At 37.5% G+C, this 15,127-nt stretch overlaps 1 protein-coding gene across 9 annotated transcripts in view; it reads right to left on the reverse strand.

Annotated features, from left to right (window-relative positions):
• Positions 1–15,127, reverse strand: part of ralgapa1 (Ral GTPase activating protein catalytic subunit alpha 1) — a 220,530-nt gene that overhangs the window by 119,412 nt on the left and 85,991 nt on the right. For 4 of the 9 annotated variants that reach the window (XM_063049877.1, XM_063049870.1, XM_063049886.1 and 1 more), the window contains exons 16-20: positions 12,501–12,662; positions 5,724–5,864; positions 3,224–4,843; positions 2,332–2,459; positions 1,714–1,930 (exon numbers count right to left, since the gene is read on the reverse strand). In XM_063049877.1, coding sequence (XP_062905947.1) covers positions 1,714–1,930; positions 2,332–2,459; positions 3,224–4,843; positions 5,724–5,864; positions 12,501–12,662 — 2,268 coding nt within the window. The remainder of the gene's footprint in view (positions 1–1,713; positions 1,931–2,331; positions 2,460–3,223; positions 4,844–5,723; positions 5,865–12,500; positions 12,663–15,127) is intronic. The other 5 variants (XM_063049906.1, XM_063049913.1, XM_063049925.1 and 2 more) reach the window with 3 other exon arrangements.

Genomic DNA, 15,127 nt, shown 5'->3' on the forward strand with positions numbered 1-15,127 from the left:
CCTTGCTGGGTGAGTCCAGGACAAGAGGCCATAGTCTTAGAATTAGAGGGTACCCAGTTAAAACAGAGATGAGGAGAATTTTTTTTTAGCCAGAGGGTCGTGGATTTATGGAATTCGTTGCCACATACAGCTGTGGAGGCCCGATCATTGAGGGTCTTTAAGAAGGAGATCATTGAGCATGTTTAAGAAGGAGATTGACAGGTATCTAATTAGTCAGGTTATCAAGGGATATGGGGAAAAAGCCGGAAATTGGAACTAGATGGGTGAATAGTTTAGCTCATGGGGGAGCTGCGGAGCAGACTCGATGGGCTGAATGGCCTACTTCTGCTCCTGTGTCTTGTGATCACCTATACAGTAGGGACAGTTAATTTATCTGGGATGCAGAAACCGCAAAACTTATTTAGCTTTCAACTTAGTCTAGCAGTTCTTGGGGCACTAAGTGCAGTTCCTCTAGCAAGTGGGAGTCTATCGGAACCAGCAACTAGGATATATTAACTTCAGCCATTCTAGATTCAAAACACAACCTTTTATCCACCACTGCTCCACAGTATCAACTAACATATGAAACACACAAATGGCAAAAGACAACTGATTCTGCTATCATAAGACAAAGATTTTGTTCAAAAGAATACGTTATTACATTTTGCAATAATTAAAGAAATTTTGTTCAAGTTGATGAGTGTTTAATATTGGAGCACAAATTTCCTCTTGATTCAAGCCCATGTTTCCTTGATCAATTGTCCAAGCTGAGGTCATTTGCTGTTTTTGTGCCCCAATCTACAGATTTAGGGTGCTTTTATGGTTGCTTTTAAATCTTACGCCAATAAGCTTTCTTGCTTTACTTGTTTCAATACCATAGCTTCCATTTTATTTGACTTATTATTTGGTGTGATTTTCTATTTCCTGTAAAACTATGATATTCCTTCTCAAGATTCAGTTAAAACAGAACAGGTAATTTATTGCTTAGAAGCACATTCTTTGAGAAAGTAACAGAAAGGATAAACAAAGGAGAGTCTGTAGGTGTTGTTTATTTGGACTTTCAGAAGGCCTTTGACAAGGTGCCACACGAGGCTGCTTAACAAGAGCACATGGTATACAGGGAAGATACTAGCATGGATAGAATATTGGCTTTCTGGCCAGAGGCAAAGGGTAGGAATAAAGGGGTGTTTTCCGGTTGACTATTGGTGACTAGTGGTGTTCTGCAGGGGTCAGTGTTGGGACCGCTTCTTTTTATGTTATATGTCAAAGACTTGGATGATGGAATTGTTGGCTTTGTGGCCATATTTGCGGACAATATAAAGATAGGTGCAGGTCAGGTAGTGTTGAGGAAGCTGGGTGCCTGCAGAGGGATTTGGATAGATTAGGGGAGTTAGCAGAGAAGTGGCAGATGGAATATAGTGTAGGGAAGTGTATAGCTATGCACTTTGGTAGAAGGAACAAAGGTATAGACTATTTTCTAAGAGGAGAGAAAATTCAAAAATCAGAGGAGCAAAGGGACTTGGGCGTTGTCATGTAACCGAAAAAAAGTGAATGGTTGAGCAGGATGATAAGGTGCCCAAAACTGGGCTAAATATGTTCTCCAGTACCAAAAATGAAAAGATATTTACAATCTAACTCTCCCAGTAGCACTAATGCAAAGATAAAAGTCATACAAAGTAGGAAATGACAATAAACACTAATATAAAGACAATACTTAGATTAAAACATACTTACTCTCAAATTTTTGTCCATCATATTGAAAAGCATTGAAAGAATCTGAATGGCTATCAGAACTAACAAGATCACTACTTCCTGCACTGGCTGGAGATGTCCACTCAGATGGGACTCCAGGGTCATCAACAGGTCGTGTCTGATTCTGTCTGTTCAGCAAATCAGGAAGATCCTTTGGCACTTCCAAACTACCAGGACTGCTTCCCCTTCTCAAAATATTCTAGTACAAAAGAAAGTTATTAACTTAAAAAAAATCATAAAATGCAATGAACTATTGCTGTCACTTGTACGTTTGGAAGTACTACATGCTAATTTGATTGCATATTTAGATTCACTTTTAATATTCCACTTAGTAAAATTTCATTCATTATTTATATCAACCAGAATACTCAGCTGGACACAAAGACTTTACAAAACATCAAAGAAAAATATCTGAAGTTTGCCTGCACCCTGTTTTAATTTTGAAAAATATTTTAAAAATCAGGTCATTTAACATCATTTTACAGAAAAGTTCGGAGGCTTGATTGTTTTTCCATATGTTATAATTAAAAGAAATAGCCACGTGAGATGAAATAGCTATTAGTAACTGCTAGAAATATAATACACAGTAATTAAACTTACCACTGAAGTACCAGTTCGTAATCTTTCTGCTATAAACTCATCCATAAGATCACTAATGTTGGGATTACTACTATTTCCAATATCAGTGCTGAAGGGTCGAGGTTTTTGACTAGGCTCCTCCTTGTTGACTGAAAGCAAATGAAGTGCTTTTTTAAAATAACAATTTCATAATCTTGCAAAAACACATAATTTACTCATTATAGCAATAAAAAGGAATTTAGCATTGCAAGGGTTACTTGCCAAATCATGCAGTTTCCCAAGAAATATCCTATCCTTACTGTGTGCAATTAGAAGTAATCACAAGTTAGCATTAGCATAATTTACATCAACATTAGTAAAGGTTAACAATTTTTAATCTTTGATGATAGAAAAATTACAAGTTAGACTACCATCAACATTTTTCTTCCAAACTTGCAATATTAATTCAAGCACTATTTTTCTGTAACCTTGCTTCAAAACTTGAAAAGATTAAACCATTTATTTTAGGTTCACTTTCATGAAAGCCAAAATATGAATTTCTACAAATGTGATGTCTCAACTAGACTATTGAGAGATTGTGTTCTAAAGTACACAAATGCTGCCCTCTAGTGCTAAAGATATGTAAAGTACATTAAACGCAGATTGACTATGCTTCCACAACTAACCACAATTGAATTTACTTTCAAAGATTAACAACTGAAAACCTGCGCAAACACACACACAAAAAAAGAAACATTAGTATTAATTTTATGAGGGGTCAAATGCTTTGCCAGGACATACCAGCTGATCAAAAGCGCATGCAAAACCAATTAAAAGCAGTGTTCATCCCCAAGCTATTTGATTGCTTAAAGCTTTTCAGTTGCATCAAGCCAAACAGGTGCTTCTTTGTGCTTTGCACACTGTTAGTGCTCACCTGCAACTTTCCTTCCAAAATATCCCAAAACATGACTGTACAGATCCCTCAGTGGAGCCTCTGCTGGTACTTTTCTCTGTCTCTGTGGGGAAACATTTGCCTTCGACTTTGAAAAAGCGTGTACAACAGTTCTATAAACACTGCCTAGGGAACTTTGCTGCTGCACAGATTCCTGTAAGCTACAGGACCTGATCGCTTCATGACCGGTCACCTGACTACAACCTGTACTTCCCTTCAGTACTGGGACACTTGTAGCAGTAATCAATGTTGACTTTCGGTTCTTGCATTCATTATGAGAAACTTTAGTGTCTAGAAGTTTATAGACACCGTGTTTCACTGAATCAGTTGGCGCCGATGAACCACTGCTGAAACCACTAAGTCTTCGAAGCCTGAACTTCCAGTGAGCTTCCTTACTGTCCAATGGGCTGTGGAACTGCACAGATTCAGTAAATGGGCTAAAACTAACATGCAAGCTGCCATCTTTTTTCTTATTTGCTGTGCTTAAAAACTGTGTCTCTGATGATGCTGCAGTGATTTCTTGGTTAGCTGTAGAATTTTGTGCACTTAAAGCAGCAAGTGAGTCAGTAATTGTGGTACCATGTGGAATTTTATTTGAATACATGCTATATGCATCAGTTATCTCATTGGCAAATTCAGTGACATTTGAAGTTTGATAATTGGCATCAGATAGCTGCTTCCTTTTACTATGACCTACTACTTTGTTGAAATTCTGCACGGATCTATGATGATTTGCTGATAATATCACATTTCTATGTTCTACCCCAGTTGCCTTCTGGTGAGTAAAGACTTTTCTCCTCTGTTTGCAATCTGGATTTTCTGAGTCCATCTTTGATGAAATCCCCCGGTCAAAGCTTTCAACTTGTTTACTATTATGCTGTTCAATATTAGTCTCTGGTACCTTATTTTCTCTATAAGATAACGTATCAATACTCAGAAAATCCTCTTCTGGATATGGAGAAGAGTTTTCGCCATTTTTGAGGTCTTGCGTTTTTACCAGTGTGTTACTTTCCCCTCCCAAAACCACATCCTGGCTATAAGCACCATACATTCTCACTAGACCCGCACAATCCAACTCTGTCTCATCTACCATCAACTCATTATCTTCATTTAAAGGAATAGTAGTTTCATCTTCCCCCAAGCTCTGTTTGGTATGCTCAGACTCTTGAATAGTCTCATTAAAGTATTTCCGTATGGAAGACAGCAAGTCAGGCTCACTGTCATCTACTGTGTGCTGACTGTACTCATAATAAGATGCTACAGTTCCTACATCTACAAGGTGACAAAGATGATCATAAATACTATCACCGACTTCCAAAGAGCCTTCTTGTGCATCTGTAAAGTCACTTTCATTGGACCTAGATAATAAAATCACTTCTGCAGAACACTGCAAACTTGAAGGAACTGATGAGCTGTCAATAACAGGAACTGCACCTTTAGCTCTTTCAGCTATGAATGGTTCCATTATGTCTGATGTGCTGCTGCTTCGTGGCATTGCCTGATCTTCACGTGCAGTGCTGAATACTTCAGAGGTATTTTCTTCACTCTGAGAATAATGCCTTATTCGAGTAGGCCGGGACATAATTTGGGCATCATCAAGATCTTGAAAACAAATCAAAATTAACAGTTATAATCTCAGGGGATTGGGATTTTCCCACCAAAGTATTATGACTATAAGGCTTCCCTTGCATGTGTCCAAGGCAGCTCAGGACAGAATATTGAAAATTAGCTTAAGGGACAGAAATATGACCACTGAGATCAACACACCTGACCACTATGAATCATCAATTATGTGTAAAATTATGCAAAATGCTCTCCCAGTTATCCAATTGTTAGTATTTTGAATTAGTTACCAAACTTATATTGTGGATTTCCAGACTTTTTTTTAGTCAATTTCTCACTATTAGAATGACTAGGCTAAATGGAAGAGCATTGTTTAAGCATGCAAGCCTTCTCATCCCCAAACTCATTACTTGCAGAAAAATTATTAAGGATCACGACAATTCAGAAAACACAAACACAAAAACGAAGCCATTTCAAACAATGAAAATCAATCACATTTTACAACTTGCAAAATCTTTAAGATCTGTGATGTCTAAACCCCCCTTAGTTTTGATAAAATTATATATCAACTATGCAAGGTTTAGCAATGTTAATTCACTTCTTTAAATACTATGGGAATGCACAAGCTAAAACACAAACCTTCGAATTTTCAATTCTGAAGAGTCCTGCCCAAATTATTTTCTCACAGAGCCTGCTAACCTATTTACAACCAGCGTCTTTGTTTCACATTTATTTTTAAATGTTATATACATAACACATGCATTTGCCAATTGCTAGTGCTAATTAATTTAGCATCAAACCAAGCTTTTAAATTCTACTCCATTTTGCAATTCCTATTAATTGCTATGCAGTTAGAATTGCCAAGCAGTAATAAGACAAATGGTAAACAGGCAGAGGAAGTAAGCAGAGCTGGAACTACCTGGAAGATCATCAAAAAAGGGGGTGAGGACTAAGTCAAGCAGGTAAGGATTGGAAGAATGGAGCAGAACAGGTGCACTTTTAGCATTGCGCATAGAGGCCGATGGACAAACACAATCATCAATGGATCGGCTTCCGATGGCTTTAAAAAAAAGTTAAAAATTAAGAGAAAAGAATGGAATAGAAGCCAAGAATAGTAGTAATAAAAAAAAAGTCTTCACAAAGACAAAACTAGGACATACAAAAACAAACAACAGAACAGCAGAAGACAATTCTGTGAACTACCATGAACGAGGAGTTCAGATAGACTAACATAACATTTCAAATTCAGTAACAGGATAAATTTTATTCAATTTTCATTCATTTTAATATCTTCCACACAAAGTAGTAAAATAAAATAGTGAAATTTGCAAAGACGACAATAGAACAGTGGTGGCAAATTGCTCAAGGATGTATTTCAGGTTTACAGGGAAAACAACCAACTATAGTTTTAGAACGCAAACAACAGGAATTCTGCAGATGCTGGAAATTCAAGCAACATACATCAAAGTTGTTGGTGAATGCAGCAGGCCAGGCAGCATCTCCAGGAAGAGGTAGAGTTAACGTGTCAGGACAAAGGGTCTCGGCCTGAAACGTCGACTGTACCTCTTCCTGGAGATGCTGCCTGGCCTGCTGCATTCACCAGCAACTTTGATGTGTGTTGCTATAGATTTAGAATTTTAGCTTCAAAGCTGCACAAGAAAAAAAAATGAAGCTGTAGATTTGATTGCTGGAAAGGGGTTTTCAACTAATCCAAACAGAGATGATCATCAACTGCATTTATGACAAAAAGCTTTTTCAAGATAAGATTAAATAAATGACAAGGATGTGAAGTAGTATCTGAAACTCAAACCATTTAACTATCATCTAATTCTGCAAGTACTTGTTGATGCAGATAAAGCAAGCAAAGAGTAATATCTCTGGAACTGCTTTCTGTTCCATGAGGAGTGGAAACGAGAAATCATGAAGAGCACCTTACAAGTTTCAAGGCCTACACTTATGCCAGAATCCTCATCATGGTGATACGTTCATGGAACAACTGGAGCAATTCTGCACAAACACATTGGCATTCCTCATAAATACAAAGCTACTGGGCTACATTGTTTACCTCTTTAACATAGTATATTGTTGCATACTTAAATGAACAAAAACCATACAAAACAATGAAAAGAGTTTAATTTTTAAAGTGATAGAATTGTAAAGCCGAGGAAGTAATAGAATACTCATTACCGTATCCAAATGTATTCCCTTGATATTGAAGTTGACTCTAGTTATGTGGGTTTCAAGGCATATCATGCCCTTGAGTCTGGCAGATTCTTTCACAGATGGCTTGACTGGACAGACAGAAATGGGTAATCTGTCCTTCCACTACATACAAGGGGCTTCTATTTACCCAGCAAATGGTCTTGAAGTTTTCAATCCCTTTCTGGATTCTCCTTCTGCAATTTCAGCAGTCGGAAGACAGAACTGCTGGAATCAGTATGGATGGCATAACTTTCAACACTCTGAAAGCATTAATGTATCTTATCCTGTCCGCATATACTGTAGGAGCTTGAAATATTTTGTGTTTTAAGAACCTAGCATGCAAATGATGTGGCATACTCTTTGAAGCCAAGTGAGTGTAATGAAGCCCTCAACACTGGCACTATTAGCCTACGTTGGATCAGTGATATTGGTTTGCATAGTTAGCCAGTGGATTTCAAGAATATTTCAGTGACAAGGCTGGCAGTATCGGCTAAATGCCCTGAGGTACTTGTTTGTAATACAGGGTTATTTGGAGCACAATCAGTATTGCAAACTATTCTGTCTCCAGGTAATGTTAAGTTTAGAGCTGCTGGAGAAGGGACCAAAAACTGGTTTAATGAGGATAATATTAGAACAAATACATCAATCATAAAATACTGAAAGAGATGGCCTAATTCCTCCAAGCAATATGAATGCAACAGATTGACCTGATAGAAATTAATTCTGGTAGATTAAGCATCTTTTTATAGTGGTGCAAAGAAATATTGGTCATCAATGCAAGACAGTCACGAATAAATCCACAGGACAGGGGTTCCCAACCTTTTTTATGCCATAGACCAATACCATTATGCAAGAGGTCCATGGATGACAGGTTGGGAACCCTGCCATTGAGGATTCAGGCCATTTATAGTGTGATTAAGTTGAAAAATATAATGCAATATGAAGAAATGGAGATAACCATAATTAATGGTTTTAAAAAGAAGCAAGAAATAAAATAGTATGTCAATAAGTTAGAAGAACAGTGAAGTTTTGTGTGAAGCCCAGTACTAGTCTGAACTTGCTATAGGCAAATTCACTATCTTAGTAAGTATAACATGTGGAAGCAAGCATTTTTATATGATTAAACAATGATGGCAGAAATTCCTGTTTAATCTCAAACTATTGACGAGGGAGGAAAGTGAAATCAATGATAAGAAAATGCAGGTTCTAAAAAGGATTAACGGTGAGCTAATACCAGAAAAAGCAAGTGAATTGCAGTCTGGAAATCAAGGGAATAACGAAGAACAACCAGCTGTAGAATGTATCACTGTAATGCAGTTGTACATGGGGGAACATGGGATAGCATGCTGTGCTCTGAAATGGACATTTGAAAACTGCACCATGCCCAGGGGACATCCTTCCAAAGTGGTCATGTGCAAGAGGGGATCAAGGTTAATATGTCATGCTAATATCACTCTCCTCTTTAAGAGGAGGGGGAGGTAAAGATAGGAAGTGATAGGCCAGTTCACCTGATTTCAGTGTTTGGCAAGATCCTGAAGTCCATTATTAAGTATGAGGTTTCAGGGAACTTTGGGTAACATGATCAAATAGGCTCAAGTCAACATGGATTCCTTAGAGGGAAATGTTGTCTGACAGATCTGTTGAAATAACAGGCAGAATAGACAAAGAGCATGTGGTATTACAGAAAAGGTACTAGCATGCACAAAGATTTGCTGACTGGCAGTGGGTTAAGATTGGATTAAAGAGGTGTTTACTGGTTGGCTGCCGGTATTCCACAGGCGTCAGTGTTGGGTTCATTACATGAGATGCCAATGATATGGATGACAGAATCGATGGCATTGTGGCAAAGTTTGCAGACAAAACAATAATAGATGGAGACACAGATAGTGTTGAGGAAGGGGGAGTCTGCAGAAGGATATGGATTGATTTGGAGAATCAGCAAAGAATACACTCTTGGGAAGTATATGATCATGCACATTGGTAGAAGGAATAAAGGCACAGACTAGTTTCTAAATGGGGAGAAAATTCAAAAATCAGAGATGCACAGGATCTTTAAGAGTGCTAGTGAACGATTTCCCCAGAAGTCAATCTGCAGTTTGAGCTGGTAACAAGGAAAGCAAATGTAATTTTACTATTCATTTAAAAGAGGACTAGAGTATAAAGACAAGAATGTAATGCTGAGGCATTCCAAAGCATTTATCAGACAACAAGCTGGCATATTGAGCAGTTCTGAGCCCCATATCTAAGAAAGGATGTCAGGGAGCCATTGTAGAGGGTCAAGAGAAGGCTTACAAAAATGAACCCAGGAATAAAAGGACTAACATGTGGTTTGTTTGATGGCTCTGGGCCTGTATCCATTGCAGTTTAGAAGAATGTGGGGGACATAATTGAAACCAACCCCATATTGAAAGGAGTAGATAGGATGTACATTCAGAGCATATTTCCAGAATACTTAAAGCAGAGGCATTAGTGGCAAACCGGTTGAATGGGGCGGGGGGGGGGGGAGAGGGTGAGCTTTGCACAGGTCAAGAAGAAGAATTTTTAAAAAAAGGAGCATTTTGCAGGGCTTGGTACATTAGTTGTGGACCAATCAGTTCGCGATTCATTAGCAGGAGCAAATAAAAGTAAAGCAGGGTCAAAGCAGAGCGGCCATTATGTGAGGGGAGCAGTGTAGGAGTGGGAACTTGAGGCTTTGGCGAGGAGGCATAGGTAGGTAGCAAGTAAAGTTTTCGTAGTGGTTGAATAAAAAGTCACTAAATTACAGCTAATTAAATAAAGGGATGATACAGGATCAGGTGGTGCGGCTGCATGATGTGGGAGCTGGTGGACCCCATTGTGGTTCCTGGTGATCATGCCACTGTTCAACAAAGGATGTAGGCAAAAGGCAGGTAACTTATAGGCCAGTTAGTTTAACATCTGTAGTTGGGGTATTGCTTGAAGTTATCCTTAAAGAAGTATAGCAAGGCATCTGGAAAGAAATAAGTCAGTCCATCAGGCAGACGCAGCATGGATTCAGCAAAGGCAGGTCCTGTTTGACAAACTTACTGGAGTTCTTTCAGGACATAATGAGTGCAATGGATAGAGGGGAACAGATGGATGTCATTTACTTGGATATTCCGAAGTTATTCAATAAGGTGCCGCATAAAAGACTTATCCATAAGATAAGGATGCAGAGAGTTGGGAGTGATGTATTAGCATGGATAGAGAATTGATTAACTAATAGAAAGCAGAAAGTTGGGATACATGGGTGTTTCTCTGGTTGGCAATCAGTGGTGAATGGTGTGCCACAGGGGTTGGTGCTGGGCCTGCAACTGTTCACGATATACATTAATGATCTGGACCCCTAATTAATAGTAAGAGAAAAGGAGAAAAGGAAAATGGAGAAAATTTGGAAATTGAGTTTCAATGGGATGTGGGGACGAGTTCAGGATTTCCTGTGGGTTAACTTGCAAGTGAGATGAAAGAAGGCAAGTGTAATGTTTGCATTTATTTCAAGGGTATCAATGTTTTGAGGCTTTGTACGGAGCTGGTCAGACTGCATTGTGAGCAATATTACCACGTAAGGAAAGATGTGATGGCTCTGGAGAGCAGCCAGAGAGTTTACACAGAAATGATTCCAGGAATGAAACGGTTTACATTTGAGCATTTGACATCTCTGCTTCTATACTCAAAGTAATCACATGAAACCTGCTGGTTATACGTATAGCACAACATGGTCGTCACAACATTGTGGGCCAAAGAGTTTGTAAAACGCTGTAGATTTCTATGATCTATGTAACAACTTCAAATTTTCCTAATGGTTACATGGAGCAGTATTTAGATCATCCACATCCAAAAGTGGGACAAATGATCAGACAATAATGTAAAGTTGGCAAGGTTGGCAGCAAGACAGGATCTATGTACATGAGGTTCTTGAATTATATTACCAAATGAAGTAATTAGATGGCAAGTAAAGGGTGGAGTAAAGCTTGTTGAATTCAGAAAAAAAATGCAGTGTTGAGTACAGTATGTTAGAAGATGCTTTATTATTAGAACTAATGCGAGAGCATCCTCATTGAGCTGAATGAACAAGGATTGGCCTAGGAGAAGGGTAGTGTGGTCAAACTTAGAAAAGACTATAGGCAAGTCAAAAGGGCAGAGCCTTCACTAGAAATAGGTTTTTTTTTTAAAAAAAAAGCACCAAAATGACAAAAGCCTACAACCTCGTCAAATATTGAATCAGAAAATCAGGTTTAGCATCACAGAGTTTGTGAAATAAGAATTGAGAGCTTAAGGAATGCAATTGACTGAGTCTCTGAAATACTCCACAATCAACTTAGAGAGAACTATTTTGGAAATGGTTTTTAATTATTACAGCCATCCATTCAGATCTGGAACTACTATATATAATGAAATCTGCTGCAAACCACAGAAATCCGTTCCTTGGAAATAAGAGAGCTAAAAAAAAAGGTGGGGCTGTTAAACTGCTGTGACTACGCAGGGAGAAGAATCATGACAGACTATAGATGTTAGAATGTGGAGCAACAAACAATCTGCTGGAGGAACTCAGCTGGTTGATACAAGGCCTTGACTGAGCAAAATGATTTGCACAATATTATATCTTTAGATATTTGAAGGCGAAGGACCAACCAACTGCACATAAGGAAGTGTCACTGCATGCAGCTCTGAGGTAGCGCTTTCAGCAACAGCAGATACAGGGTGTAGCTGGAAAGGAAAAGGGAGTGAAGAAATAGGTCAGAGAGATAACCTGAACTATAATTGAGAAAATGGAAAACAGAGGGCACATGATGTGGCAAGCCAAAGAGTGCAAGAGGTGATACAGAGAATGGCATAGCCATGCTGATAAAAACTAATCTTTCATGGAAAAAAAATCAAACTGTTCTTGCTAAAGTATATATCCTTACCTTGAATAAGAATATTAAAAGAGTCAAAGATTAAAGGACACAGCCGAGGAATAGAGGGGCATCCTTTTAGATTAGACTTGAGGAATTTCTTTAGTTAGAGAGTGGTGAGTCTATGGAATTCGTTGCCACAGGTGGCTGTGGAAGCCAAGTCATTGGGTATATTTAAGGCAGAGATGGATAGAATCTTGATTAGTCAGGGCATGAAGGGATACGGGAGTAAGACAGGAGATTGGGACTGAGAGCGAAAATAGATCACCCATGATGAAATGGCAGAGCAGATTTGATGGGCCAAATGGCTTAATTCTGCACCTATATCTTATGGTCTTAAATGCTCCAATTTTAAATTTGTTGCTGGAAAAGGATATGAAATAACTTACATCACTTCAGTAAACTGTACGAAGCCACTTAAGTCGATCCTATTTATTTGATATACAAACCATCAATAATATAAAGAGTAAACTATAAAGCAGTACTCCATTAAAAACTGCTATCAATAAAACACACAGAGACATGGCTGAAAGAATTTTTTTTTGGAGTTAACAGAAAGTCCCGTTGACAAGTAGAATAATATCCAATTTAGTTCTATTTACCTATAGTTTTCTGTCGTACTATGCTTCTTGCTTTTTCTGTTCCAGGAGAACCAGCAGTAGTCGCACTTCGCTGTCTCATTTGACCCTGTCCAGGTTGATCACGACTCCAACCTCTTGAAAATGATTTATCAACTGTAGTCCTTTGACATCCATGACCGCCACCTTAATTACAACAACATACAGTTGAAATAGCAATCTTTTCCATTAAATCATTAATGGCCAATAAAGATAAATAGACCTTTGACAAATGGGTAAAATATAAATTTAAATAAAAGCAGTCTCACCAGCTCCACTCAAGAAAAACATTATATTTTGGCAATAGCCTAAAAAAGCATGGTTAACTTTCCTTTATTCACTGTATTATAGACATTTACATTTACTAATATTTCATCTACTTTTAAAGCCAAATTATAGGCATGATTTTACAACTGCAATACTATTCACCATTATTAATTAGCAAAAACAATTTTTTGGGGATTTCTTTGCATATGTAGTTAATGGTAGCTGCTGTCAGAGATTTATTCCTCCACCACAGACGTTGGTTTTTAGCAGCCTTCTCAACTGGAATCCAGATAAAACAACCAAAATGATGAGAACTTTATATTTACAAAATGTATCAGATTTACTCAAACATTATAAGATTGATATGTTTAGAACAGGAGACCTGATTGCCTTCAAATGGTAGTCCAACCCAAACTATATGTTTAGGAAACTTTTTGTACTAACAGGACTTATTTTATAAAGATGTAGACTGTAATTCCTTCATAAAAATATTTACAAATACAATCTAGTCAAAGGATTCTAAAAATGCTGTTACATCAACTTTTTTTTTTAAATGCCATGGACCCAGGCTGGGTACCCCTGCTCTAAAGAATCCAGTACAGAAATCTAAGGAGCTTTTTCCAGACAGCAACACCACAGAAAAAGAAGAGAATTAAAATGACAGATATGCAGAGTTTATTACATGTTAAACTAGAACTGATGTACAGATTCATAAATGGAACATGCATCTATAAATCCTCAATACTCATCAAGGTAAGTGAATAAATGATCAAAAGGTTCACAAGTATTCCATTTCAGTGACAGCGGAAAACATGCCCTAGTGGATTGCAAAATAAATAAAATTTCTAATTAGTGTATTTCCCAAAAATGGAAGTATGTAGTTGAATCAGCACAGTAACAATATTGCAAGTACAAGGGGGAGAAAAAAAACAAAATTTAATTTCACGTTTTATTGCTAAGGTGATTGTGAAGTGTAGCAAAAAGCAGTTGTGCAGTTGGATACAAATTGAGAAACCCTTAACTCCATTTAGTAATCTACTCTACAACCTGGATTGGCAGAGGGAGGCTGGCTTATAAACAATTGTTTCTCCTGATTAATCTAATAAAAGATAGTATCCCTCAACTTGTATATTCAGTGGATTTGGGTTTATTGGGCCAGTGGTTAATCAGGGCAGCCGCTTAGTTGGGACAACTGTTAAAGATCAAAAACTAATCGAGAAAATGCCGGCCCACCCTTTGATTATTTGGGACACAACGCTACTTAATTGGGACAGGAGACTGTTGCCAGTTTCTAACTAGCGTCAGTTGAGTGCACTTGTGTGCCCATTAGACAGTGAACTACGCTTAGAGTGAACAATTTATAAATAGCATCAAGTTGCATGTTGTGATATGTTATCCATTTGAGCTGACAAGTGCCGATTTAAAAAGCAGTGATTTTTGATAATTTTTTTAAATTTTGACTTTAAAAAATTTGACCCTTGTCAAGATACCATGAAAAGATTTGACATAAGCCAAAAGATTACCCTGCTGTACCAAACTGAAAGCTATTCACCTACACTCATTATCAGCTGGTAGTTAACTGGAGTGTTGAAATCTACAACTGCATACATGAAACATCATCAACATAAACTGGAAGGAAAATGGATACTGGGTATCCATGCTGATTTTGTCTTTTTCAGTCAATCAAAATAACATGGTATCATACACTATTAGGAACTAATACACATTTTAATAGTACGGTAGTAATATTGGTAGTGTGCTAATTTGTTCTGTATTTCATTTAAATACTTAATCTTTAACTCAGTTAAATGGTAGTTTGTCTTTTTCATACATTTTTAACTATATCCATGAAACTTTTGCTAATTGGGGTAAAAATGTACTAGGCCCAATGTGTCCCAAATAACTGGAATTCACTGTACCCCCACGAAGTCTAGGTACTCTCACCACAGCTTGCATTCCCATTTATCTTTTCTTAGTTTAAACAGCAGAAAACAACTGTTTTAAGATTAAAACTTGGCTTTACTTAAAGTATGATACATAGCAGAAAACTAAGCAAAATGGTTACACAATGACTGATGCGACAATAATTGGTTAAATTGGTTAAACAATGAACTGTGTTTTGCCCAAACTTTTAGAGTACTCATACGCATCCTTTATAAAACTAGGGAACAGAGAGAAATGTTTTAAAGGTATAATTTTGAGTATTTTCCATATTTGAATACAAGAGCCTGAAAGACTATTAAAATAAATTGATGTCAGGAGATCTAATCACGTTACACACCTTTGAAGAAAAATAATTATGGATAAACAACAAGAAAAATCCTGTAGGATTTTTTTAATATAAT

This window comes from Mobula hypostoma, chromosome 1 (assembly GCF_963921235.1).
Source record: "Mobula hypostoma chromosome 1, sMobHyp1.1, whole genome shotgun sequence".
NCBI lineage: Eukaryota > Metazoa > Chordata > Chondrichthyes > Myliobatiformes > Myliobatidae > Mobula > Mobula hypostoma.